At 41.1% G+C, this 24,718-nt stretch overlaps 1 protein-coding gene across 4 annotated transcripts in view; it reads right to left on the reverse strand.

The window, feature by feature from the left end:
• The window catches only part of TLN2 (talin 2), a 357,752-nt gene that overhangs the window by 46,342 nt on the left and 286,692 nt on the right, over positions 1-24,718 (reverse strand). For 3 of the 4 annotated variants that reach the window (XM_050966960.1, XM_050966961.1, XM_050966959.1), the window contains 7 exons: positions 20,634-20,780; positions 16,915-17,016; positions 14,613-14,732; positions 11,523-11,669; positions 9,677-9,843; positions 3,567-3,750; positions 1,145-1,270 (listed from right to left, as the gene is read on the reverse strand). In XM_050966960.1, coding sequence (XP_050822917.1) covers positions 1,145-1,270; positions 3,567-3,750; positions 9,677-9,843; positions 11,523-11,669; positions 14,613-14,732; positions 16,915-17,016; positions 20,634-20,780 — 993 coding nt within the window. The remainder of the gene's footprint in view (positions 1-1,144; positions 1,271-3,566; positions 3,751-9,676; positions 9,844-11,522; positions 11,670-14,612; positions 14,733-16,914; positions 17,017-20,633; positions 20,781-24,718) is intronic. The other variant, XM_050966962.1, reaches the window with a different exon arrangement.

Consider the following 24,718-nt stretch of genomic DNA (forward strand, 5'->3'; position numbering starts at 1 on the left):
TAGATGTACAAATGCTCTTAGGACAGCACCTAAGCCCACTTCAGATCTTCAGCTGGAACACAAGGAGGAAGATAAGCTTTCAGATAACCAGGACTCAAATCACTTTGAGCTCTGTAAAACAAAGGGAACCAGCTAAGCAAGCAGACACTGTTCTGTAGTAGCTGAACTTTGCATGGTCTTTGATGAGTTCCCCCTCACAGAGTGCATCGCAGTAATCCAATCTGAGGCATCGATCACTGCAGGTCCACATTTGATGGGAAAGGGCAAAATCTATTTGCCAAGCAAATGCATAAAAGTCACTTTGACTACCTGATCATCTGGAAGCAGATCCAGTACTGCCCAAATTTCAGCATCTCAAAGCACTTTACAAACATTAAGTCCCAAGGGCCCTGTGAAGCAAGTTTCACAAAGATTTCAGCTGCGGGAAAACTGAAGAACAGAGAGGTGACACAACAAAACAGTGGCAGAAGCTGTTCAGATCCTGTGCTCTGACCAACAGACACTTCTGCTTAGAAGCACGGCTTGGGAGAAATGCGATCAAAGTACACTACATTTTATAGAAAGCCTGTCTGAGATCTTCAGACCACTTTCTAAAAGCTGAAAGGTCAAAGTCAGGATCTTAACAACTGGATGCTTATACTCTGGATGTCTCATTACTTGTTCATTACCCTTGCTATAGGATTCAAGTACACATTTTTATAGGGTAAACTTTTAGTCTCATAGTCTTAATATACCAGGGATCTCCCCTCCTCCCTCCAGACACACATGCTTGCAGAGTGACAGAGGTGCCTGTCAGAAGGAATACAACTCTTTAACTAGCTGTGGTGAGATGATTAAGAAAACTGATATTATGTTTATGGGCACTGAAATGAACGATACTATCCAGCTTTCCACCAATCATAAACTGTCTAGTTTAAGTTATTAGGATACAGATGAAACAAAAGGAAAATAAGAGACTGAAGTGAACCAGAATTCACTGCCACCAGTCTTTAGAATTTTAGCAATAAAGTGATGCTAGCTATTTCTTTAAATAAACATCAAAGCAAACAGCAAGGAATAAGCAAAGGAATGTTTTCAACTTTCATAACAGAAGCTGAGATAAGCTCTAAGCTTCTCTAAAAGGGAGAGATATCGCACTACCTACCTTAGCTGCACCTTTGAGCTGGTACATGGATGGATCATCTGCTGGTTTGCTAGCAGCTCCTTTTGTAGCACCAATGAGATCAGAAAGGGCCTTAGCAACATCCTTAATAGCATTGATCAGTACAACCTACAACAATGAGAAATTTGGATGCGAGGTTAGTGCAATCACATCTCACTTCAGCCCACAGATAGAAGATTTGGACAGGATGTACACTGAAGGAGTCTACTGAGCACATAGCAAACGTTGGTCCACAGTGTTAAGAGAGAAAAAGACACTGTATGCACAAATGCTAAAAAATGACATGTTGTTTCCTGCGTAAGCTAACGCTGTGTTTATCTGTACAGTATTTTACACATTGTTCAGTACCCAATTCAGCTACTGTCTCCTGTAATTAAATGGTTCTCTAAGGCAGGATTTCTCTCTTTCCCATCGTGTCCCAAAGAGGGGCTTATTCACCTCAGTGTTCTGTTCAGCATGGGAATAGAATGGGAGCAGTTAAACTAGGTACGAACTTACAGCTTGATCCTCCCTTGGAGAATGACCTCATTTACTGTGACGTCAGCTACTATTCTGACAGAGGTAAGCAGATCAAAGGTACTTGGTATACCCTGGACATAAGGGAAACACTCCATTTCAGGGAAAAGGAAGTTTTATATAGCCTAGTCTCCTAAGAGACCTCAAGGAACTAAATGATGAATAACTTGCCTGAGGCTAGAGTCAGCAGCAGTCAAATTCAAGTAAACTGCCTCCCAAACCAAGTACAGGGAAAAAAAAAAATCTATTATGCCCCTCCCCATGAGCACATTAATTATTTCCAAGAAACATCAGAATAACTGTCTCCTCCAAAATCCTTTTCCCCATCTGCTCATCTGCTAAGTGGTCAGATACCTTCAACCTTTTACTTTGGTTCAGTGATATCAGCATAATTCTACCCTTTTTCTAAGTGATAACATGCATGGAAAATGGGACCGCTCCGGAAAAGAAAAAAAAGATACATGGATCTATTACTTCTCAGTAATGGACAGGAAATACAAAGTTTAGCACTGCCTCAGTTCAGCCTGTTTGCAGTTTATTACAATCTATGGCCAAGTTAGAATCTTCGCTTTCTTGTGAAAGCTTATTCAAGCTTTGGTAACTCAGAACGTCTTTGATTAGAAACAAGGAAACTACAAGATCCTAAGATAGGTACAGCTCCCACTTCTCTATCTGTCTGTGTTACACAACAATGGCCACACACACACACACACACACACACACACACACACACACACACACACACACACACACACTTAACTTCATGATTCTGTGGCTTCAGTAGCCTGAGTAAAATGAGCTTTTAAATTATATGGAAAAGTTACATTTTGTATCTTGGTACCTTGTGCAGAAGGTATTAAAAATGTTTGCACCTTCAGACACACTCTATACTTAAAACTATAATTTGAACTCCTTCCTCCACCCTCCACTATGGATTATCACACCACATATACAAGTGGTACAAAAAAATAATTGCTAGTGCTGAGTGGTTTTTACTGGCAAACTGGTATTGTCAGCCTTTACTTGAAGACAAAGCCAGGAAGTGTAATAAATACTTAAAATTCCCCAGTGTTGCTAGTTTGAAATATGAAGTTATCAAAAAATTGCTTCTGAAGCAAACATTTTCAGTTTCCAAAATATTCCCCCTCAGAGGAATGCTCTGGAAGTTAACACTGGAACAAAGATCATATATGAGGTCAAAGAGGAGAGTGAGATACACATTTTTTCCAGTACCTCAAACAATCAGACATTTTCAGATTAATTTACTAACACAGACATATCTCCAGTGCATACACCAGCCCATATTTCACCAGAATTCAAACAACAATTAAATGTTTAATTGAATCTACTCTGAAGAATTAAATGACTTAAAAGAGAGTAAAATAATCTAGAAATGTCTGTGAAGTTCTAGCATACGGTTCACACCATACAAATAACAACAGGTGTGTAGCTTGGTCTTAAACTCAATGAAAAGCTTTCTAGCGGTGAAATCAATTAAACTATGGGATAGTCTCCCAAGGGAAGCTTCACAACGAGACATTTAAAAACAAGGAACTGGAGAATATTCTTGCAAAAAACCATTCCAAAACTGGTGGGGGAAGGATCAGACACCCTATACCAAGTCTTGTCCATTTTTGCAGCATTATTTTTTGAAGAGGGGAGGTGCCTGATTCAACCGCAAATCATTCAAGAGATGCACTGCAAGGTTTGTGCTATTTGTGAGTAAAATTTTCCTAAGTGCCTAACTGACCTGGAAGCCTCAGTCCCACTGAAAGAAACTTTAAAAAAAATTACACTGTACCTCCAGAGTTCTCAATTCTGTGATATTCTCCATGTCTTTAAACACTACAATCATTGGTCTATTTTCTGCTCCTGCAGCCCCTCATACCTGTGTTTCAGGGTCATCTGATCCCAGGCTGGCTGCTCCCAGTTTTACCACCTCTGCTAGTTGTGTGATGGTGGCAGCTGATGACTGAGCTGCTTGGGCTAGTTTATCCTGACTTGAGGCAGCCCCAGACACAAGCAACTTTGTATCTTCAACTAAAGCTTTCGCTGTTTTCAGGATATTTTCCCTGGGGAAAAAAGGGAAGCAGGAGACAGGAAAGGGAGAAGAGAAAAAAAAACAACTATTCAAGATTGTCCTGGCTAACAGAGAAAGTGCTACGTAGACAAAGGGCTGTATGTAGGTCAGCATACCAGTGTCTACTAGTGATAATCCTAGCTACAACGCTAAAGTCAGGTTGCAATTCTCACTTCGAACAGATGCATTACGTTTCAGGTTGTCAACACACCAGACTCAGGATGACTCAATGAAATGACTTCCTCTTGAAAGGAAATAAGATATGGGAATAGGGAGAGGGAGGGAGCACTGGGTCCTAATGTGGAGAGATTAAGCCAAGCCATGCTGTAACTACCAGTTGTCAACCCTCCACCAGCACGTTCTATGGAAAAGAAAATAATGATCTGCGGGGGAGGACGGGAAAGGGAGAAGCTGCAGAAAACATGACTGATATCTTTTTTTTCCCTTCACATAAACTCTTCAGGCAGACAAATCTAAAATATTTCAACTCCTGCCCCAGCAGACCATCCAGTTAACTATCGTGAGTACTGAACTTCAGTAAAAAGGTTAGAAAACAAAAGTGAAGGGTTGAGAGCTGCCAAACCCACAGCCTTTATGCTTTACTGAACATAAAAAGAGTAAGCCTAGAAATAAACAAAACCCGCACAAACTCCAGCAACTGGAATTCTCAGGATTGCTAGATATAGTGGATGGAAAAACTTGTAACTTCTTTAAACAAGGATTTAAAAGTGTGATGTTAACATATTAGCCAATGCATGGTCACACACATTAAATATTTGGTCTAGAAAAGGCACACTGAAATGCACAACTGGTTGAGTTTAAGTATAGGCTCTCTCCTAGGATTTATCTTGACCAGTTTAACGTAGAATTCAAGGCAAACCACATACTAACATCACACCTTTAAACTCCAGTTTAAACAAGGCCTATGGTAAGATAACTCATGAGAGGATACTAGTTGGAAAATATGTTTCTTTTTATAGAAATGGGGCAATCTTCAATTACGTTGAAAGTGTACAGTATTAAATCCATATATTCAGAATTTGGAAAAATCTGCTCTTACATAGCAGCTGTTTCATGCATACTCTTACTCCAATTACTCATTTAGGTAAAAGGAAATCAAAATGATTATCCAGCTTTACTGAAAAAAGATCAATTGCTGCACTTCCCACAGCAATTAAAGATTATAAAACACAGACACAATGCAAAAAGCAGGTAATACCTTTTGAATGCAAAGGGACAGTAGACAGCAGTTTGGGTTTTTGCTTTAAAGAAAGTTTTAATTAGAATTGAATTATGTTTTATAATGTAATATACAAAACATACTGAGTTTTTAACTCCTGGACTCTGTTTGAGCTCTTTGCTTATCTGTCTCCTTCCCAAACAAGACTGCTATTTTTAACAGCAAAAGTAAGTTTTGAGGTACAATATTAAGATGTACTGTAAGGAGGAGAAACTGTTCAACGAATTGTACATGGACACCACACTGTTGCTTTGTTCCCCCCTCCCCAACCTGTGTTTATACATACACACTTTGCATATTCCATTTACGCTTCTGCATAAAAGCTTTAGCCCTTCCCTTAGCAAATGGTCTGAAATGACATACATAACCACTAGACATCCCTTCAAAGAAGTGATAGGTTAGGTAACAAAATAAGGAACGTGGAACTATGTGGCTCTGGGAAGAAGTATAAAGGAGTTTGAGGTGCAAATGGTGTTCTCATCCATTCTCCCTGTGAAAGGATGGATGAGAAAAGGATGTGTGGAAGGGAAAAGGTCTGGGTAGAGATGGTCAAATTGTGGAAGTCAACAAATGGCTACACAGGTGGTGTTGGAGAGAAGGCTTTGGATTCCTCGACCATGGGATGGTGTTCCAAGAAGGAGGAGTGCTAGCCAGAGACGGGCTCCACCCAACAAAGAGAGGGAAGAGCATCTTTGCAAGCAGGCTGGCTAACCTAGTGAGGAGGGCTTTAAACTAGGTTCACCGGGGGAAGGAGACCAAAGCCCTGAGGTAAGTGGGGAAATGGGATACCGGGAAGAAGCACGAGCAGTAGAGTGCAAGAGGGGAGGACTCCTGTCTCAGACTGAGAAAGCAGGACAGTAAGCAAGATATCTTAAGTGCCTATACACAAATGCAAAAAGCCTGGGAAACAAGCAGGAAGAACTGGAAGTCCTGGCACAATCAAGGAACTATGATGTGACTGGAATAACAGAGACTTGGTGGGATAACTCACATGACTGGAGTACTGTCACTGATGGATATAAACTGTTCAGGAAGGAAAGGCAGGGCAGAAAAGGTGGGGGAGTTGCATTGTATGTAAGAGAGGAGTATGACTGTTCAGAGCTCCGGTATGAAACTGCAGCAAAACCTGACACTCTCTGGAATAAGTTTAAAAGTGTGAGCAACAAGGGTGATGTCGTGGTGGGAGTCTGTTATCGACCACCAGACCAGGGGGATGAGGTGGACGAGGCTTTCTTCTGGCAACTAGCAGAAGTCACTAGATTGCAGGCCCTGGTTCTCATGGGAGTCTTGAATCACCCTGATATCTGCTGGGAGAGCAATACAGTGGTGCACAGACAATCCAGGAAGTTTTTGGAAAGTGTAGAGGATAATTTCCTTGTGCAAGTGCTGGAGGAACCAACTAGGGGCAGAGCTCTTCTAGACCTGCTGCTCACAAACTGGGAAGAATTAGTAGGGGAAGCAAAAGTGGATTGGGAAACTGGGAGGCAGTGACCATGAGATGGTCCAGTTCAGGATCCTGACACAAGGAAGAAAGGAGAGCAGCAGAATATGGACCCTGGACTTCAGAAAAGCAGACTTTGACTCCCTCAGGGAACTGATGGACAGGAACCCCTGGGAGAATAACATGAGTGGGAAAGGAGTCCAGCAGAGCTGATTATATTTTAAAGAATCCTTATAGAGGTTGCAGGAAAAAAACATCCCGATGTGTAGAAAGAATAATATACGGCAGGAGACCAGCTTGGCTTAACAGTGAAATCCCTGCTGATCTTAAACGCAAAGAAGCAGCTTACAAGAAGTGGAAGATTGGACAAATGACCAGGGAGGAGTATAAAAATATTGCTCAGGCATGCAGGAGTGAAATCAGGAAGGTCAAATCACACTTGGAGTTGCAGCTAGCAAGAGATGTTAAGTGTAACAAGAAGGGTTTCTTCAGGTATGTTAGCAACAAGAAGAAAGTCAAGGAAAGTGTGGGCCCCTTACTGAATAAGGGAGGCAACCTAGTGACAGAGGATGTGGAAAAAGCTAATGTACTCAATGGTTTTTTTGCCTCTGTCTTCACGAACAAGGTCAGCTCCCAGACTGCTGCACTGGGCAGCACAGTATGGGGAGAAGGCGACCAGCCCTCTGTGGAGAAAGTAGTGGTTTGAGACTATTTAGAAAAACTGGACGAGCACAAGTCCATGGGGCCGGATGCGCTGCATATGAGGGTGCTAAAGAAGCTGGTGGATGTGATTGCAGAGCCATTGGCCATTATCTTTGAAAACTCATGGTGATCGGGGGAGGTCCCGGATGAATGGAAAAAGGCTAATGTAGTGCCCATCTTTAAAAAAGGGAAGAAGGAGGATCCAGGGAACTACAAGCCAGTCAGCCTCACCTCAGTCCCCAGAAAAATCATGGAGCAGGTCCTCAAGGAATCAATTCTGAAGCACTTAGAGGAGAGAAAAGTGATCAGGAACAGTCAGCATGGATTCACCAAGGGCAAGTCATGCCTGACTAAACCTAATTGCCTTTTATGAGGAGATAATTGGCTCTGTGGATGAGGGGAAAGCAGTGGATGTGTTATTCCTTGACTTTAGCAAAGCTTTTGATACGGTCTGCCACAGTATTCCTGCCAGTAAGTGAAAGAAGTATGGGCTGGATGAATGGACTATAAAGTGGATAGAAAGCTGGCTAGATCATAGGGCTTAATGGGTAGTGATCAATGGCTCCATGTCTAGTTGGCAGCTGGTTTCAAGCAGAGTGTCCCTAGGGTCGGACCTGGGGCCAGTTTTGTTCAATATCTTCATTAATGATCTGGAGGATGGTGTGGGCTGCCCCTCAGCAAGTTTGCAGATGACACTAAACTGGGAGGAGTGGTAGATACGCTGAAGGATAGGGATACGATACAGAGGGACCTAGAGAAATTAGAGGATTGGGCCAAAAGAAATCTGATGAGGTTCAACAAGGACAAGGGCAGAGTCCTGCACTTAGGATGGAAGAATCGCATTCACTGTTACAGACTAGGGACCAAATAGCTGGGAAGCAGTTCTCAGAAAAGGACCTAGGGGTTACAGTAAAAGAGAAGCTGGATATGAGTCAACAGTGTGCCCTTGTTGCCAAGAAGGCTAACGGCATTTTGGGCTGTATAAGTAGGGGCATTGCCAGCAGATCGAGGGACGTGATCATTCCCCTCTATTCGACATTGGTGAGGCCTCATCTGGAGTACTGTGTCCAGTTTTGGGCCCCACACTACAAGGAGGATGTGGAAAAATTGGAAAGAGTCCAGCAGAGGGAAACAAAAATGATTAGGGGGCTGGAGCACATCACTTATGAGGAGAGGCTGAGGGAACTGGGATTGTTTAGTTTGCAGAAGAGAAGAATGAGGGGGGATTTGATAGCTGCTTTCAACTTCCTGAAAGGGGGTTCCAAAGAGGCTGGATCAAGACTGTTCTCAGTGGTACCTGCTGACAGAACAAGGAGTAATGGTCTCAAGTTGCAGTGGGGGAGGCTTAGGTTGGATATTAGGAAACACTTTTTCACTAGGAGGGTGGTGAAGCACTGGAATGGGTTACCTTGGGAGGTGGTGGAATCTCCTTCCTTAGAGGTTTTTAAGGTCAGGCTTGACAAAGCCCTGGCTGGGATGATTTATGTGGGAATTGGTACTGCTTTGAGCAGGGAGTTTGACTAGATGACCTCCCAAGGTCCCTTCCAACCCTGATATTCTATGATTCTATGAATGAAATTACTGCTAATCATCACTGCTCAGCCTGTGTGTCTTTTTTTGCATTCCAATCTTGCATTTCAATGTTCAGCTCTTTGAAGCAGGACCTTGTCTTCACACTTGTCACACAGCATTTAACAAACTTATTATTTGATGATAAAAAATGAACCCTAACTCTTACTATATAAAGCTGCAATAATTTGGGCTGCATTGTACTTTTCATACTCCCCAAGCCACTAGCACTGTACTGAGTTAAATGCTGGCAGTGTAGGCTAATTGTGCAGTTAGGCAACAGCTCAGTCTTGACCATTAGAATCGGGTTTTTAATATGGGGAGAATAATGGCCTGGATGCTGCAAATCTCTCATTCTATTTCAGACACTATCAGAAGGAAACCTGTGTCATCATCTCACCAAATGACAGCACCACTGACACTCCAGCATCTCTTCCATTAATAATCTCCAACATCAGCAGCGGGAAAGTGCATTTAGTAACCCACGAAGAAAAAGCCATAAAGTCAAAAAAAGTCTTGCAAAAAACATCGGAAAACTATTTCTCTTTGAATGCATGGACAGTTAAATTTTTCATACTAGAATCACAGTGTAACAATCAGTTAAGAATGAAATATAGAAATGGATTTATTAAAAAAATTTGGATAAACCTGATCTTTGAGGTTTCCTTTTGAAACAGTTGAGAAATTATCCAGCTATTACTTAAAATTTCGTCTCTCACATAAATGGGCAAAATGGAATTTGCTTTTACTATACAGGCTACTTTACCCAGCTTTTGAAGCACTGACCCCAAAGCTTTCCTATTTCTCTCTTGCTCCTCTGCTCATCTGGCTTCATTATTAGGGGGTTTGAAAAGGCAGGAAAACTGCCTCTCCACTCCCTCTATTTGCCATTAGCAGGACATTTATTGCCCCCCGCCCCCCGTGTTGCAGCCAGCCCCCTCCACCAGCTTTTTCAGTATCACTGACCTGTGATCCGCAAATGATTCATTGTTCTCAGCATTAAGGGTTCCAGCTGTAGCAAACATGATAGTTGTGTCCAGATCTGCAATTATGCCCGACACAGCACTAGCTGCAGTGATACAAGCCTGAGTCCCTTTGTTTCCTGCTTGAAGGGCAGACAGAACTAAGGAAACCTGGAAACAGGAAAATAAAAAAGAGGGTCACATTAAAACAAAGCATAATGAACTGATTTCTGAGTTAAATTAACTCCTGTGATGAGAATCAACAGGTGCAATTCATTTTGTGATCTCATTTCACAATCTACGATAAACCTCTCCCTTTCCCCTCCCCTGGCTGCTCTATCTGCACATTAGCAGGTTTGATTAGTTTTTCCATAGAAGGAAGCCTGCTATTGGCATTTGTCTTTCACAGTAGGAAAAGGCTGTCTCCTGATCAAGCAGGATACACAATAAATGAGCAGATCATGGAGGCCTTAACTGCATCTGCTCTGCATATAAATAATGACACTCTGCAATCAATAGTGTAACCACTCATCTTTCATAATATCTAAATGAAAGGAAAAGCTTCCCCCAGCTACAATAAATAAGAATTCCAATTATCTTACAGTAGTCTGCACAGTCAATAAAGGAGGTCAGTGCATTTATTTCAGTGTCACAATTACTTTTCAGCAATCTATGGTGCTGCTCAGTAACGTGATCACAAGGATGACTGAAGCTCTTGGCAACTCAACTTTGTCATGCTGCTTCTTTAAAAGACAAATCGATGTTGTCCCACACTACACAGCTCTTCCCACTCTTCTGCTTCAGTGCTATAGTGATCTCCCCATCCCTGACTCAGAATAAAGAACCCAATCCTAAATATTGGCACAGTGCACAAGTCCAGATTGTGATACTATGCCAAGAGGTTAAGAGGCAAAGTAGTTACTCCATTTTCCCTTTGGGGGTATTCATTTACTAGCAGCACTACAGCCACCATGTCATAACAGATCACTACATCAAAATTATATTTTATGTCAAACTACAGTTTGTCTTTCAAATAGAGAAGCGTAGTTTGTATCGTCAGTTAGTTACTCTGGCCTAGCAACATGGCAAACACTGGGAATTTGGGCTCCCAGGAGTGGATGTGTAAGTGCTGCAAATCCCAAATCATTTATTTGGAATATGTATATATCAGAACCACTGAAATGAAGCTACTGCTGGGAAGGAAAAGAACAGCCAGGTGAACAAGTGAGACACACTAATACCAGAGGGATGGTAGAGAGGGGATGAACCTTGGTCAAGGGCTATAGGGCAATCCCTATCTCACGGGAAGTGTCACTGGATCTTGAATTTTAACACTCTGCTAACAGCGACCCACTGCAGCTATGCAGTGTTCATAGTGTATCTGCCTCAAAATGATGAAATCTGAGAAAACCCCATCATAATTTAAGTATAAAGTATAAGACGATCCAATGGCTGGAAGCTGAAGCTAGACAAGTTCAGACTAGACATTAGGCGTAGATTTTTAACTGTGAGTGTAATTAACCAATGGAACAATTTAACCAAGGGTCATGGAGGATTCTCTGTCACTGACAACTGTTAAATCAAGTCTGGATTTTTTTTTAACAAGATCTGCCCTAGGTATGGTGACCAGACAGCAAGTGTTAAAAGCTTGGATGGGGGGGAGGGTAATAGGAGCCTATATAAGAAAAAGATCCAAAAATTGGGACTGTCCCTATAAGATTGGGACATCTGGTCACCCTAGCTCTAGGAATTATTTAGGGGAAGGTCTGTGACTTGTGTTATGCAAGAGGTCAGACTAGATGATCACAATGATCCCTTCTGAATCTATGAAACAACAAGGGACAGCTTACCTTTTCAGTGACAGCACGAGCACATTCTATCAACTCCCTCTTGGTGTAGCTGTCCGTAGGGCAAATCTGTAGAGCTCCAGCTTTCTGTACTAGAAAGATACATCCATGACCAAGATCCTGTACCCGAGTCCTGATCTGGAACCCTATCTAGATAGGCAACAAATTGTGGGGAAGGGGAAATAGGAGACAAAGAAGGTACTTAGAATGTTGAGGCTTTGTATAAATGGAAACGTAAAACTTGCACAGTTTTTGTTGCAAATACTTGTCCACCAGTACAGTTCCTGAAAAGATCATAAAGGGCCAGATTCTGACATGCCTTATTCATGCTAAGTAGCATCTTAATCCACACGTGATTCCCTCAACTTCAATGGGACCACTCATGAAGGAGGAATACTATTTGACCTGAGTTAGGGGATAAGAATCTGGACATGTCTTATGTGATTAGCATAGGAAATTTACCCAAGTCTAATTTAAGTATTTCTAAAAGATAGTAGAAACGTCACAAAAACATGTACACCTCCATGCTGTAATATTTCATTGCCCGAGGTATAATGCAAAAATGAACTGCTTGTTCTCAAGATGAGCTGTCCTCAAGGCATACAGGCTCCTCCTTCACTCTGATCAAAGTAGGTTGAGGAGTATGTAAGCTTAGTTCTGAGTACCTCGATTTCATTCACAGATGAATCTAGCACAAGTTCTTGGCTATTAATTTGTTCTCCAATATTTAGCACATCCCTATAAAATAGCCAAACCTACACATACCTCTAAAAGCATCACTATTTCGGATTTACTATTAATCTTGAAATAGAGTTGAGCAGTGTGGTCGGAGAAATACGAACCAATGCTAGTTTTAGTACTGCTACATACGTTTACATATAATTGTGCGTGTATTTTGGTTAATAAGTAAGTAGGAATTGCAGCTATTAGTTTCAATAATGAAATTATTTCTACTTAAAGCTGAAGTTAATGTGCACTATTTTCATAAATGAATGTTCAGTGTGATTTTGACTTAGCTATTCAGCACCAAGAATATTTAAAAAAAACTCAAGTGAACTGTCAGTAGGGAGGTGTAATAAATAAGTTAAAAGCTGTGTGAAGGTCTTTCGTCTTGATAATCTGACACTGTAACTGGCCAATGGAGCTAAACACCAACAGTCTAAGAATCAATAGAGAAAAAGCAGTCATCTTCACTGATTCCAAGATTTTTAATCATGCCCTGAGTACCATACACATGATGGAGAAAAAGGACAACGACCATTCCCTTCCTCCTATTGTCTCTCAGAATCTCCCTCTCAGTGCAGTACGGTATATGTCAGCGGTTCTCAAACAGTGGGTTGGGACCCCGTTTTAATTGGGGTTGCCAGGGCTGGCTTAGAATTGCTGGAGCCTGGGACCAAAGTTGAAGCCCGAGCCCTGCCACCTGGGGCCAAAGACAAAGCCAGAGAGCTTCAGCTCTGGGCGACAGGACTCAAGTTACAGGCACCCTGCCTGTGGCTGAAGCTCTGGGGCTTTGGCTTTGGTCCCCCAGCCTCAGATGATTCCCGGGGTGGTGGGGCTCAGGCTTTGGTCTTCCCTCCTGGGGTCCTGTAATAATTTTTGTTGTCAGAAAAAGGGTCGCAGTGCAATGAAGTTTGAGAACCCCTGGTATATGTGAAATGGTTTGAGGAGCGGAGAAAAAAGTATGTTTATGTGATTCATCAAATCATGAGACTGGGGGAAATGATCTGTAGTGAATAACTGGAGAAATGTCTCCAATTTTCTGTTTCCAGGTTGCCTGCAAGCAGATGGAAACTTTCCAGTTATTCTGGAGAACAGTTCTTGTCTGTGTAGTGTTGCAAGGAATTTGTTTCAAATATTTGATGATCGACGTTGAGTTGCTGTTCACGATTGATTGGATATTTCTGTCCTCTGACTTGGTGAGTAACTCCTAAAATTTGGCTTGTGGTGTGAACACACATACTTTTAGAAATTAAAAGCTTACTTTCTTTGGCCTCTAATATTTGCTAATTTGTAACATTCCTAACAGAAAACTAGTGCCTGAGACATTTCACAAAAAGTTAGATAAAAAGGGATAAGAACAGTAGAAACAAACTTGTTTAAAAATGTAAATATTAATAGAAAATGTTTTGCTGTATTCCGCAGCTCTTCATTCACATACACTTTGCATGAGCAATGCTGCAACAGAATGCATGTTACAGCCTACGTGTATATATACATACACAGTATTGTGCTAGGCTGTGTCTGTATTGTAAATAAATATCTATCTACAGATGTTTTTCACCGGTGGTCATATACCACAGTAGTGAAAGTGGTGCAAAATGGGTAGATTAGATAGCCTACATAAGATATATAGGGACTGTAATGGCAAACAGTGGCTGACTTATGATTCAACTGTGATGAAAACGAAGATAGCAATATTTTGGACTTTATTCCAACAAGATGGAATGTAAACGTTTTCTACTAGTTCCCCCTTCCCTTCAGAGAAAATAATAGCATTAAAGCTTTAATCTAGTTGTGTGTGCTGTATGCTTGAATCGACTCTTTTTAAAAGGTACTGATGGAGTGCTAAGACAAATAGGCCCAAACATGAAATCTGCTGGAAGAGAGAGAGGTTTGAGTACAGATCTCCAGATCTGAAACCATGAAATGGGGCCTATAATGCAATGTTAGGCCCAGGTGGGATCCTTCTGAAAATCCCACGCCATGTGTCTTACTACTTAATATTTCCAGTGACAATGGGACAGAGACTGTCTTCCTATATGTTGGACAAACAGATGGCTGACCAGACTGAAGTACAGTAAACAGAATTTCCCTATCTGGGAAAATATTTACTGTATTCCTTTTAAATAAACTCAGAAATGTTTCACAGAAAACACCTCTACTACCAGAAGCTTGCAACTCTATTTTATATTTGACTGCACAAGAGAAGACTCAGACTTGGGGATAACTGCAGCTGCATTATAGCAACTGGGTGGACTACTGTCTTTGGTTACCGTACCCCATTTCCCTCCCCCTATTTTAAAGTGCAAGAGAATACTTAATGTTGACATCACTGTGCATTTAGAGTTTAGAGGTCTAAAAACTGCAGACCTCCTCTGGTTCAGCTGTAACTGCTGCCATTCGGCCCTGGAGAGCCAAATGCCCATAGTCATTGGTCATTTGTGATGCAAGTCCTCCCAACTCCTCCGGGTTAGTAACCGACTTAGTCATCTGAAAAAAGAAAACAGGCAATAAAACAATGACAGGCATAAAACCAGCTTGTTAATACTCTACATTGCCTAGAAGCACACAAGTATGTTTTTGCAGCACCGGTGATAGGGTACCCGCTGCTGTCTTAGCAATTCAGTTTCAAGCTAGAATTCTATGAGCCGAAAAGACAAGCAAACATGCTTTATTAGAACCACAGTAACTAGGCACCCACAGAACACAAAGTAACTGAGGGGCAGTTAGAAATGGAAATTCACTCCTCAGTACAGCAGACGACTGCAAAAGCACTCAATACTCTCAGCTTAGTAGGTGAATTTGGGGAGGAGTAGAAAGGAGCGGGAAGAGTGCTTCACACTGCACAACAGCCGCCCCCTCCATTTGGCACTGATGGGCTAAGCAACCCACTCTCTTCTAGACCCTCCTCAGCCCCACTGAGGGTCACCATGATGTGGAGTGGAAGGATCTTAAGTGGTTCCTAAAACTCTCAGAACATGCAAGACCTCTGGGGCAAGAAGGAAATGGCTGGAAATATACAAAATGAAGAGTTTCTGATTTGGGAGCACAAAAAGTGAAATTTTCCTGGAATATCTGCCAATTCTGTGAAGGTGACATTGTTCCATTTCTGCTTGTGAAAACTGGTGAAAGGACTGACATTCCCGCCTTTGGATAAAACCATAAACTGGCCTTAGACAAATTCCTAATGTGCATGGAGAAGAGCTAACTGCTCTGTTGAAATGATAACTCACTACAGTACCTGCAAAGATTCTCTCTCTCGCTCTCTCTCTTTTTTTTTTTTTGCACAGCTATGTAGGGTTTTTTTTGGTAGCGTGCAATAATATTATCCTTATATTTAAAAAAAGTAGAGTATTCTTTACTAACGAATTAATACAGTTTATTATATTAACCATTAGTATGAATCATCAGAATCAAGAAAGGACCTAATTAGCCAAAGATCCAGCCCCACTTCATTTTATGCCCAAGTGAATCACATCACCGGGAATTCTATGAGAGAAAACAAAAATTTGACCATTGCTCATTTCATGAATTTAACAATTGTCTTGCAAGGTTTGATCTCAATTAAGTGATAAAGTTAAAGAATAATTAAATATCACACCCCAAAGGGCTAATGTAGGTCAGCAAGAAACTTATGATAGGACAAAATTCCAATGATTTGAAAGTTGATTAAAGCTGTTTCAATACATACCTTTATTTGTTTCTCATAAAAAGTAAGCCTCATGAGAAGTACTTGACATCACATTCCACTAATATATACAACTCATGCCAAAAAACCGTTAACGAAGACTTCCAAATTTGATGCCTTTTCCCATTACAGTAGGAGGAATATAGCCACTCAACTTTTAAATTGTAAAACTGGCTAGACAAGTCTGTTTAAAACCAGCTGTGGCGTGTTAACAGACTGCTTCACGATCAAATTAATGACATGAATTGGTTGGTCTTAGTTTAGCCTGTAGTGGAAAGAAATCCTCCGCCATAAAATGTTCTGGCACAGTCAAACCATTGTTTCAAGACAGGTTCAAGTAACAGAACAGCTCAAGTATTATTCTCTTGATGGGGGTATAAATCATATCAACATCTACAACAGTTTAAATCAGCTGGGCCCAAAACAGATCAATACTGACATGGTGGATAGAATTTTGTACTAATGCTATTTCTAACTGTCATTCTCTCCCCAGTAATCAGCATAACTTCCTTTTTGCTTCACTTCGCTTGTTCCCGAACACTGTATTTCTACCCCATTCCCTCCACCCTCTTCCTCATGGAGGCATCTCTTTTGGTTACTGTCAAGTTCTAGCACAGGCTTCCTGAGGTGTTCTCTCCTGTTTTCACAGCTTGTTCTTTTGGGCAGCAAGGTAAAGAGAACAGCATATACTATTTAAAGCCCCATACTTTGAGTCAGCCAGAGAGAGATGCAGCAGAATGACTCTGCTGGTAGTGCACTTCTGTCCATCATACAATCAGGTTCCAATGAAGAAGTCCAGGAAATGGTGGCAACACCCTTATTTTGCCTACTCAGAAAACAGATCAACTGGAAGTCGATGTCACAAAGAAAAGGCTCCAGTTGGAATTGGTTCAAGATTAACACTGTACAGCTGTTTCAATTTCTTACACATACTTGATAGCTGTTACCCAGGTATTTTATAGAACACTTGCTAGTTTCTCTTACCATTTCCTGTGCTGTTACAGCAATGGCTTTAGAATATTTCACTACTGTAGTCTGATAATCAACAAATGTTCCCTTTGGATCTGGAGGTGTGCCCTCATCCAGCTGTGGAGAGAGGGGAAAACATGAAAGCAATGGAAGGCACTAAGGACACACATATTACTAAACTTTTCAGTCTAGTACTGCAATTGCACAACACAGAGTTAAATACAAAATGAGCCTCAAATGTACAGTAAAGCTTCGTAGCTTACATCACTAATTTCATGTCATTTGTATAGAATATGCAGTTGAGTGCCCACATATTCAGCAAGTCCTGAGTTTCTTCCCAAGTTCACTTTTTCTTTTTTCTTTTAGTTTCCCTGACCTGCAGCCCATTAGATCTAAAAATGAATGTACAATCATCACAAGACAGATCTTTCACCCTACTAGTCTCTGTAACATTCCTTTAGGTCACGCCTTCAAACTTTCCATTCTGCATACCACTCAGGCACCAAAATGCCAGAGACTGAGTAAAATTAAACACGAAGCCTAGTATAAACAAGACTGTTTAAATTTTTTTTTGTTAGCAAGAGATGATGGAAAATGTATTTGCTTAATAAGTTAAACTTCCCCTACCTGCCTTTTGGGACTAGCATACTCCCAGTTTACTAGTTATGTTTTTCTCAGACAGACTTGCTAATTATCTTAGGTAAAGACTCTTCAGACGTGGCTTCCTCCACTGTGTTCCTCAAGTTTATCTCATTTTCCCTGCCATGAACTAAAACCAGACTAGCTTGTTTTAGAAGACAACATGATAGAAAATATTGTCCAGGATTTATAGGACTACTATATGCATTTTTGCTACAAAGGTAGTTCCCTAGCCAAGAAAACAAAGATTACAGTTTTGAGACACTCCCCTTCGAGGGAAGATAATTGCTAACCCATCCTTCTGATTTCTCTTCCTAGAAAGCCCCACATACTTGGTTGCTATGCAACAGCTTTCAACTTGTTATTTTGCGTTAAAATTGGCAAACTCCTCTAAATATGGATATGCAACCAGAGTGTCATTCAAGAAAAACTGCACGGGGGGGAGAGAGGGAGATGTTTTAGAATAAAGAACATTATATGGGATATTATATCCTGAAAAATTGAATGCGTGAGAGCATGCAAGAAGTGAAAAACATAATGGAAGACAGACTGATGAAAAGCCTGGCTGAGGGGAAGGGAAATAACTGCCCATTTTTCCCCATAGCAAATAACCACCGACGTATTAGTTAGGTTTTTTTTTCTCTTTGACCTTCATGTACTTCATTCAACTGTAAGCTTCAATTCTTTGAGGTTGGTTCAAAATGAACAAGCGAATGAGGAATTTGAATGAAGCGTTAATCATTGATAAAGTTCCTAGGGAAGTTACTCCTAATCTCAAAATTCTGAAATGGCAGAGTTTTGTACCAGCAATGTTTACCACATTCAACCTGACCTCAGAACTGACTCCTAGTTGTGAAGAGTCTTCCAAGAGGGGAAAAACATATTAAATTGGAAGAGGGGGCGACTTTCATAAGAGAAGACTTGACACAAACCCTGGCAGATAGAAAATAAGTTCTTAGCACACAGAGATAAAAATGATCAAAGCAAAAAAATGAAAATTACAGGCTGCTAACTTCATTTAAAGCAGATGCAGTCTAAAATGACTCTCCTCTATGCAATTAAATCAAGCAGCCCAGCACTATGTCTCCAGCCAACTGAGTTATTGGGATCATGCCATCAACCAGTACACAGAGATACCTGAAAACAATTATTTCCTCTTTAGAGTACTCCTTGTTTCTTTGCATATCAGAAATGTTTCTATCACCTGTCATTTCAGGAACTTGTTACGTATATTGTTATCTTTATCAAATAAGACAAAATAAGTCCTAGTCTAAGACTGTTGTCAGAAGGGAGAGTCACTTAATGAGGAAAAAAATCTATGTTGTAATGCTAAACTACTACTACTCCAATGCTCATTTACAAGGTGGTTTAACTCATTTGCAAGACCAAATAATTGAAATTTCTAATTTTTGATTGTTTTCTTAAATACCAACATATCACTCAATGGAATAGATCTCCAAAATAATCCTGTCCCACCAGTGTTAACAAAAGGGAATGATTTTGTGCATCAGTACTATTTTGCAACTAATGCTAACTGTCTCCTAGTTTTATGATTTCATATGGTAGGGTTTGCTGTGATTGCTGGACCAACAAAGTCACCCTAACCTTAACTGTAAAAAGCATGTGAAAGTTTGTAAGATGTTACAACCATGAAAAACTGGTCATGTTGTTTACAATACTGAATGTTTTAAACAGGTGCAAGAGAATGAAACAGAGAAACAGGATTAATCTAAACAAAAAAGGCCACGTCAATATAATCCAATTGTACTTGTTAAAAACAGATGATGTGGAGCTGGAAGTTAATGTAACAAAATGAGTGAGATAGATATTAGGTCTAATTGGTGAATAAAATTATGAAGTGGATGAACTATGCCGCCCACTTTTCCCCTTTTTTGAGTTATTAAAAAGAGACTTCGAAAAAAACACTCTCTCTCTCTCTCTCTCTCTCTCATCCGCAGCCCATTTTGCATCCCAGCTCATCTTGTCTCATCGCATCTTCCCTGATCCCCAGAAAGAAGCAGTAAACCAGACTGAAGGACTTTCTTCCACAAGAAGGCAGGCTGGCCTTGCTCTTGTTTAAGTAACTTTGTTTTCACCCGTGAGTACTGAAAGTCATCATAATATTATGATATCCAGTCCTCAGCCCGCTCGGGGGAATATCTAACTACCAGCACTGCAAAGCCACACAGGATCCTGTATTGCATCCCCTTGTTGTGTTATTTGCTGTCCCACTATTTTGAACTTTCCTGGCTTTGCATCAAATCCTGAAGTCAATCATACTGCATTCAACCAAACCTGTCTTGTCTAAAGAGAAAGGATGCCACCAAATGATGGCCCTGACCAGATTGTAACTAACCAGGGTCCAAGCAGCAGGTGTCATGGTTGACTTGCCAGCCAAAGCATTCACTCGTAACTAATCAGTGTTTCAGAAACATCAATCAAAGCCTATTTCCCCCGTCTTTTCTATACTGTCACTTATTCACCTTGTATCTGTTTGTTAAAAACAAGATAAGTGAATGCTCTTCAGATTAGGACTCAGAATAAAATTAACCTTTTCCTTTTCATCAAAGAACCTTTTCCTTTTCATCTCTGAAAATAAGAGACACTGATATTTTGACTCCAAAAGGAGAGAGGGGCTTTGATAAGGTCTGATTAAGTTTGTTTGCATAATCACGCAAACAGAGTTTCAATACAAAATGCTTATTTTTCTTTCTTCTGTTCAATCAATAAACTTTCAATTTGAATGAATGCTTTTTGGGTGTTTGCCATGTAACTGAGTAAAAGCAAGGGCTTTGTTTAAAATTCAAGCCCAACCCACCTCTTACTGTTTAATGCAGGATAGTGAAAGAATTTAGAAACACTTTTAACTCTTCAGGCCTTTATGATCAATATCAAACAACATGTTCCATCAGCACAGAAAGCTGAACTGACTTAGCACTGGCCATTTAAGGAACATTTAGCATATGGCTCTCTGAACTACTTCAGTGGTATAATGGAACATACACTAAATGTTAAGCAATTGTTGCCACTATCATCTAGGATAACCATTAATTTCCTTCCATGTAATTTGGGGTTGCTAGGTACCAAATACTCACCTTGCTCATGGCCTCAGCTATTGAGTCTACCATGCCTCCAACCATGCCCACTTCACTGGCAGCTTCATTCAGCGTAACCATTATATCATCCACTGCCTCCTTCATCAGCTGAGCAGCCTCCGTGATTGCATCATGAGTGTGAGATGCCTGTACAGGGGAGAGTAAGAGAGAAGATTAAAGAACTCATCTGTGCAGGAGTAGTCATTTGGTCTGAAAATAATGCTTACAGGAAGGAATTTTCCTCCAGGGCAGATTGGCAGAGGCCCTGGAGGTTTTTAGCCTTCCTCTGCAGCAGGGGGCACAGGTCACTTGCTGGAGGATTCTCTGCAGCTTGAGGTCTTCAAACCACAATTTGAGGACTTCAGTAACTCAGACATAGGTTAGGGGTTTGTTACAGGAGCGGGTGGGTGAGATTCTGTGGCCTGCATTGTGCAGGAGATCAGACTAGATGATCATAATGGTCCCTTCTGACCTTAAAGTCTATGAGTCTATTATGGCAGCGCCTTGTGGTGGTTTTAACCATGCCTCTTTGAAAATCTCATTTCAAGCGAAATAGGAAAGAGACTGATTCATGATACATATCAATCTCATATGAACGAGAATGCCTCTTTAAACAAGAGCATGCCTCACTCACCGAATATACCCAAAATTCAGAGTAGTTTAAAACAGAACAAGCCCTTTTCCGTGACAACAGATTACGGAAAACAATCACCATGTAAATGCAGTGGAAATAAAGCTAAAGAATGGCAACAGATCATTCCAGTTTTAAACCGGTTCAGAAAAGGCCTGGTCATAAATGGTAGCTGTATGGGTCAAACATGCTTAATCTTTACTGATTATGTACCTGAGGAAAGCAATGGAGACCACTCAGCAGGGATAATTTTAAACATTTAGGACACTGAAAATTGCATTGCTAAGGTCCCTGCCAGAAAGGAAGTAGGGCACTTAAGTCTTTCAATATAGCCTGTTTACACCACTCAACTTGAAAATCAGATTAAAGAATAAGCAGAAAGAAAAAACATTTTGCACATACTAGGTTTGGAAAGCATCCCACACATGTGCAATTACCAAAGCACTAGGTAGGAATTCAGAGTCTTGAGAGATTCTTTTCATAGCCATCTTTCTTGACACAGGTAATTAATCCAGAGTTCTGTAATCAAAAACCCTCATCTCATATGATTAGGGTCTACATCAACAAGCTCGTTTGCTATTCATTTGAACCATATAATCAGTGAAAACAGAAAATCCAGGTAGAAACACATTTTTGTTTTTACACAAAGAACACAAGAAAATAAGAGATGCTACGGGAAGGAGAACACACTCTCCTTTAACGTGGGCATTTCTAAATTTCATTTTTCTACAGAATCTCCAGTGCAGAGCAGGATTACATGCTTTTCAGTCACTTATAAATTGAAGAGAACAGGAAGTTTTAAGGCAAGACTTAAACAACAGAATGCGTTGCGTTTATTATCATTGTGATATCAGACTGGCCCAGTGTTTCACTTGTTTCAGATGGGTAAATATTTAGCAGTGTGTAATGTTTTCCACCTTTAAGTATTGCTGAAGCACTGACTACATTAATCCTCTCAATATCCTGTGAGGGAGGCATTACCCCAGTTTTAGAAGTGAAGCAGAGAGATGAAGTAGTTTGTCCTCCATCACAGCGGTAAGAGCAAAAACAATCACAAGTTCTTAGCTTCTGGGGTTCCTAAGACTACACCTCAAACATTTTAGCTAAAAATGATCACTACAAGAGCCATCCACCAGTGCAGAGATAAATGGAAGAACCTAGAACTAGTGAGTGTAGAGTGAAAGAATGAGCAATAAATAGCTGTGTTTGAGTTGAGAGAAAGTGGAGACATACAAGGTAACTTAAAACAGAGATGGCTAGGGAGAGACTAAAAATCAATGAGGAATTTGAATTTAGTACCAATACAATCCTACAGCGAGATGTACAGTCAAGGGTGATGTAGGAAAGAATAAAGGCCAGAGCCAAAGATCACTCCAAGGTTTCTGGCCTTGGGAGCTAATTTAGACGTTTGAGGTAAAGTGAGTGAGAGAGAGAGCGTGCAACACACACAAAACCACAGACAATCTTTTACCAAGGAGAAATTCAGTGAGAGTTTAAGTTATAGCCAGGAGTTGATAGAGTGAAGACAGCCAAGATAAAGCCAAGCCTTAAGCTAGCAACTAGGTGACCTAGAGGTCTAAAAGAAATATAGAAGAGAGCTGGGGATAAGGCCTGGAGCACTCCCCACAGCCTGGAAGCTGTAAAGCTTCAGCCAAAGGTGGAAGATGAGCAGTTAAAAGGTTTCAAACCAAGAGAGGGAGGGAAGGGGACAAAAATGATTTGTTGCTCAAGGTACCCAAGGTTTATCGTATAGGCCACACTGAGGTCAAGTAGAGTTGATGAAGAGGACCCAATACGCTTTAAATTATCTTGGTTCAAAAAACCTTAGGTAATAGTAAGGGCAGGACAGGCAAAAGAAACATTTCAGAAAAACTCCTTCCTAACCTCATTCTTCAACACTGTTGGATCATCTACTGCAGGAGTCTCAAACTCGTGGCCTGTGGAGTTATTTCGTGCGGCCTGCCATAGGTGCTGACTTCGTGGGTGCTCCAGGGCTGGATCACCCACAGGGAAAATTAGTGGGTGCTCAGCACCCACTGGCAGCCAAGCCCCCCTCCCACACCTCCTCTCAGCATGCCGCGTCCATGGTCCTCCGCCTACCCCCCAGTGCTTCCTGCTGCCTATCAGCTGTTTGGCAGTGCTAGGACTTTCCAGAAGGGAGTGGGGAGGAGTGGGATGCAGCACGCTCAGGGGAGGATGCAGAGAAGAGGCAGGGCCAGGGTGGGGATTTGGGGAAGGGGATGGAAAAAGGGCAGGGAGGGGGTGGAGACTTTAGAGAAGGGGTTGGAATGGGGGTGGGAAGAGGCATGGGTGGGGTGGGGCCTCATGGAAGGGGTGGAGTGGGGGTTTTGCAGTCTGTTACCAACCAATTTTGAAGTTCTCAGCTATTCTGATGTGACAATTGGTGTACAACTACAGAAAGGTGTGTATCTCTGCTGTGCCAAGCGTACTAGACCATTGTGATATCAGAGATAACTCAACCAAACACCACCCTTACTCAATAGCTAATTTTCATGCTACAATTTCATTGGTTGTATGAGGGAAACGTCACAGATGGTGGATTACTTGGCCCGACTGCCACACCCTTGTGCCTAGCTGCCACCTCACATATCAGCACAACCATGTACACAACAACACAACCAGCAAGTCCAAATACAGATAGCCCCTCACCCCAGTACACACCCCTCATTTGCTACCAACACAAATCAACCAAAATCTCCCAGCACAACACAACCCAGGCACAAATCAACACAACTTCCCATCACAACACACATCTGTCCACCCTCACTGATGCTTACCATAAACTTGAGTGGCTTAGTGGCAAATCCTTTGCTAGTAAGCATATATTGGGCTACTGTGACAATGCAATAAAAGTCAGTAGAAAAATCACTGTAAGATGCTATACAATTTAAGGGTGTAGAAGAAAAGGTACATATTATATGAAAAACAGTACATGACCCTGTAATTAAAAGATTACATGATAACACAGTCTCAAAAGGGGCAGAGAAAAAGTTGTGTGCGCAACCCTAATTTTGGCACGTGTGTTTAACTGTGCAGCCTTAACATTCTCTTAGTATAGTTTTTTGTATGGAATGTGGTACAATTTGCAAGCAACACTGAAAATGGTTTCATCTCAGGATATCAAACCTAATATTGATGCTCTGGTTGATGCGAAACACTGCCAGCTAAATGGCCAAAAATGAAATGACTGTCAAAATGAGCACTGACTTTTCACATTACAGTTTTAAAAAAGTGAATACATCAACTTTTAATAGCAGACTATATTACTCTTCATTTTTTACTATACTTTTGTATCGTTGTATGAAAAAAGTCTCAATGATGCGGCACTCGGGCCAATGTACTAGTCCTCATGTGGCCCTCGTGGTGATTTGAGTTTGAGATCCCTGATCTACTGCTTTCAAAAATGTGACTGACAAATTAAGAAAATGAGAGC

This window comes from Gopherus flavomarginatus, chromosome 9 (assembly GCF_025201925.1).
Source record: "Gopherus flavomarginatus isolate rGopFla2 chromosome 9, rGopFla2.mat.asm, whole genome shotgun sequence".
NCBI lineage: Eukaryota > Metazoa > Chordata > Testudines > Testudinidae > Gopherus > Gopherus flavomarginatus.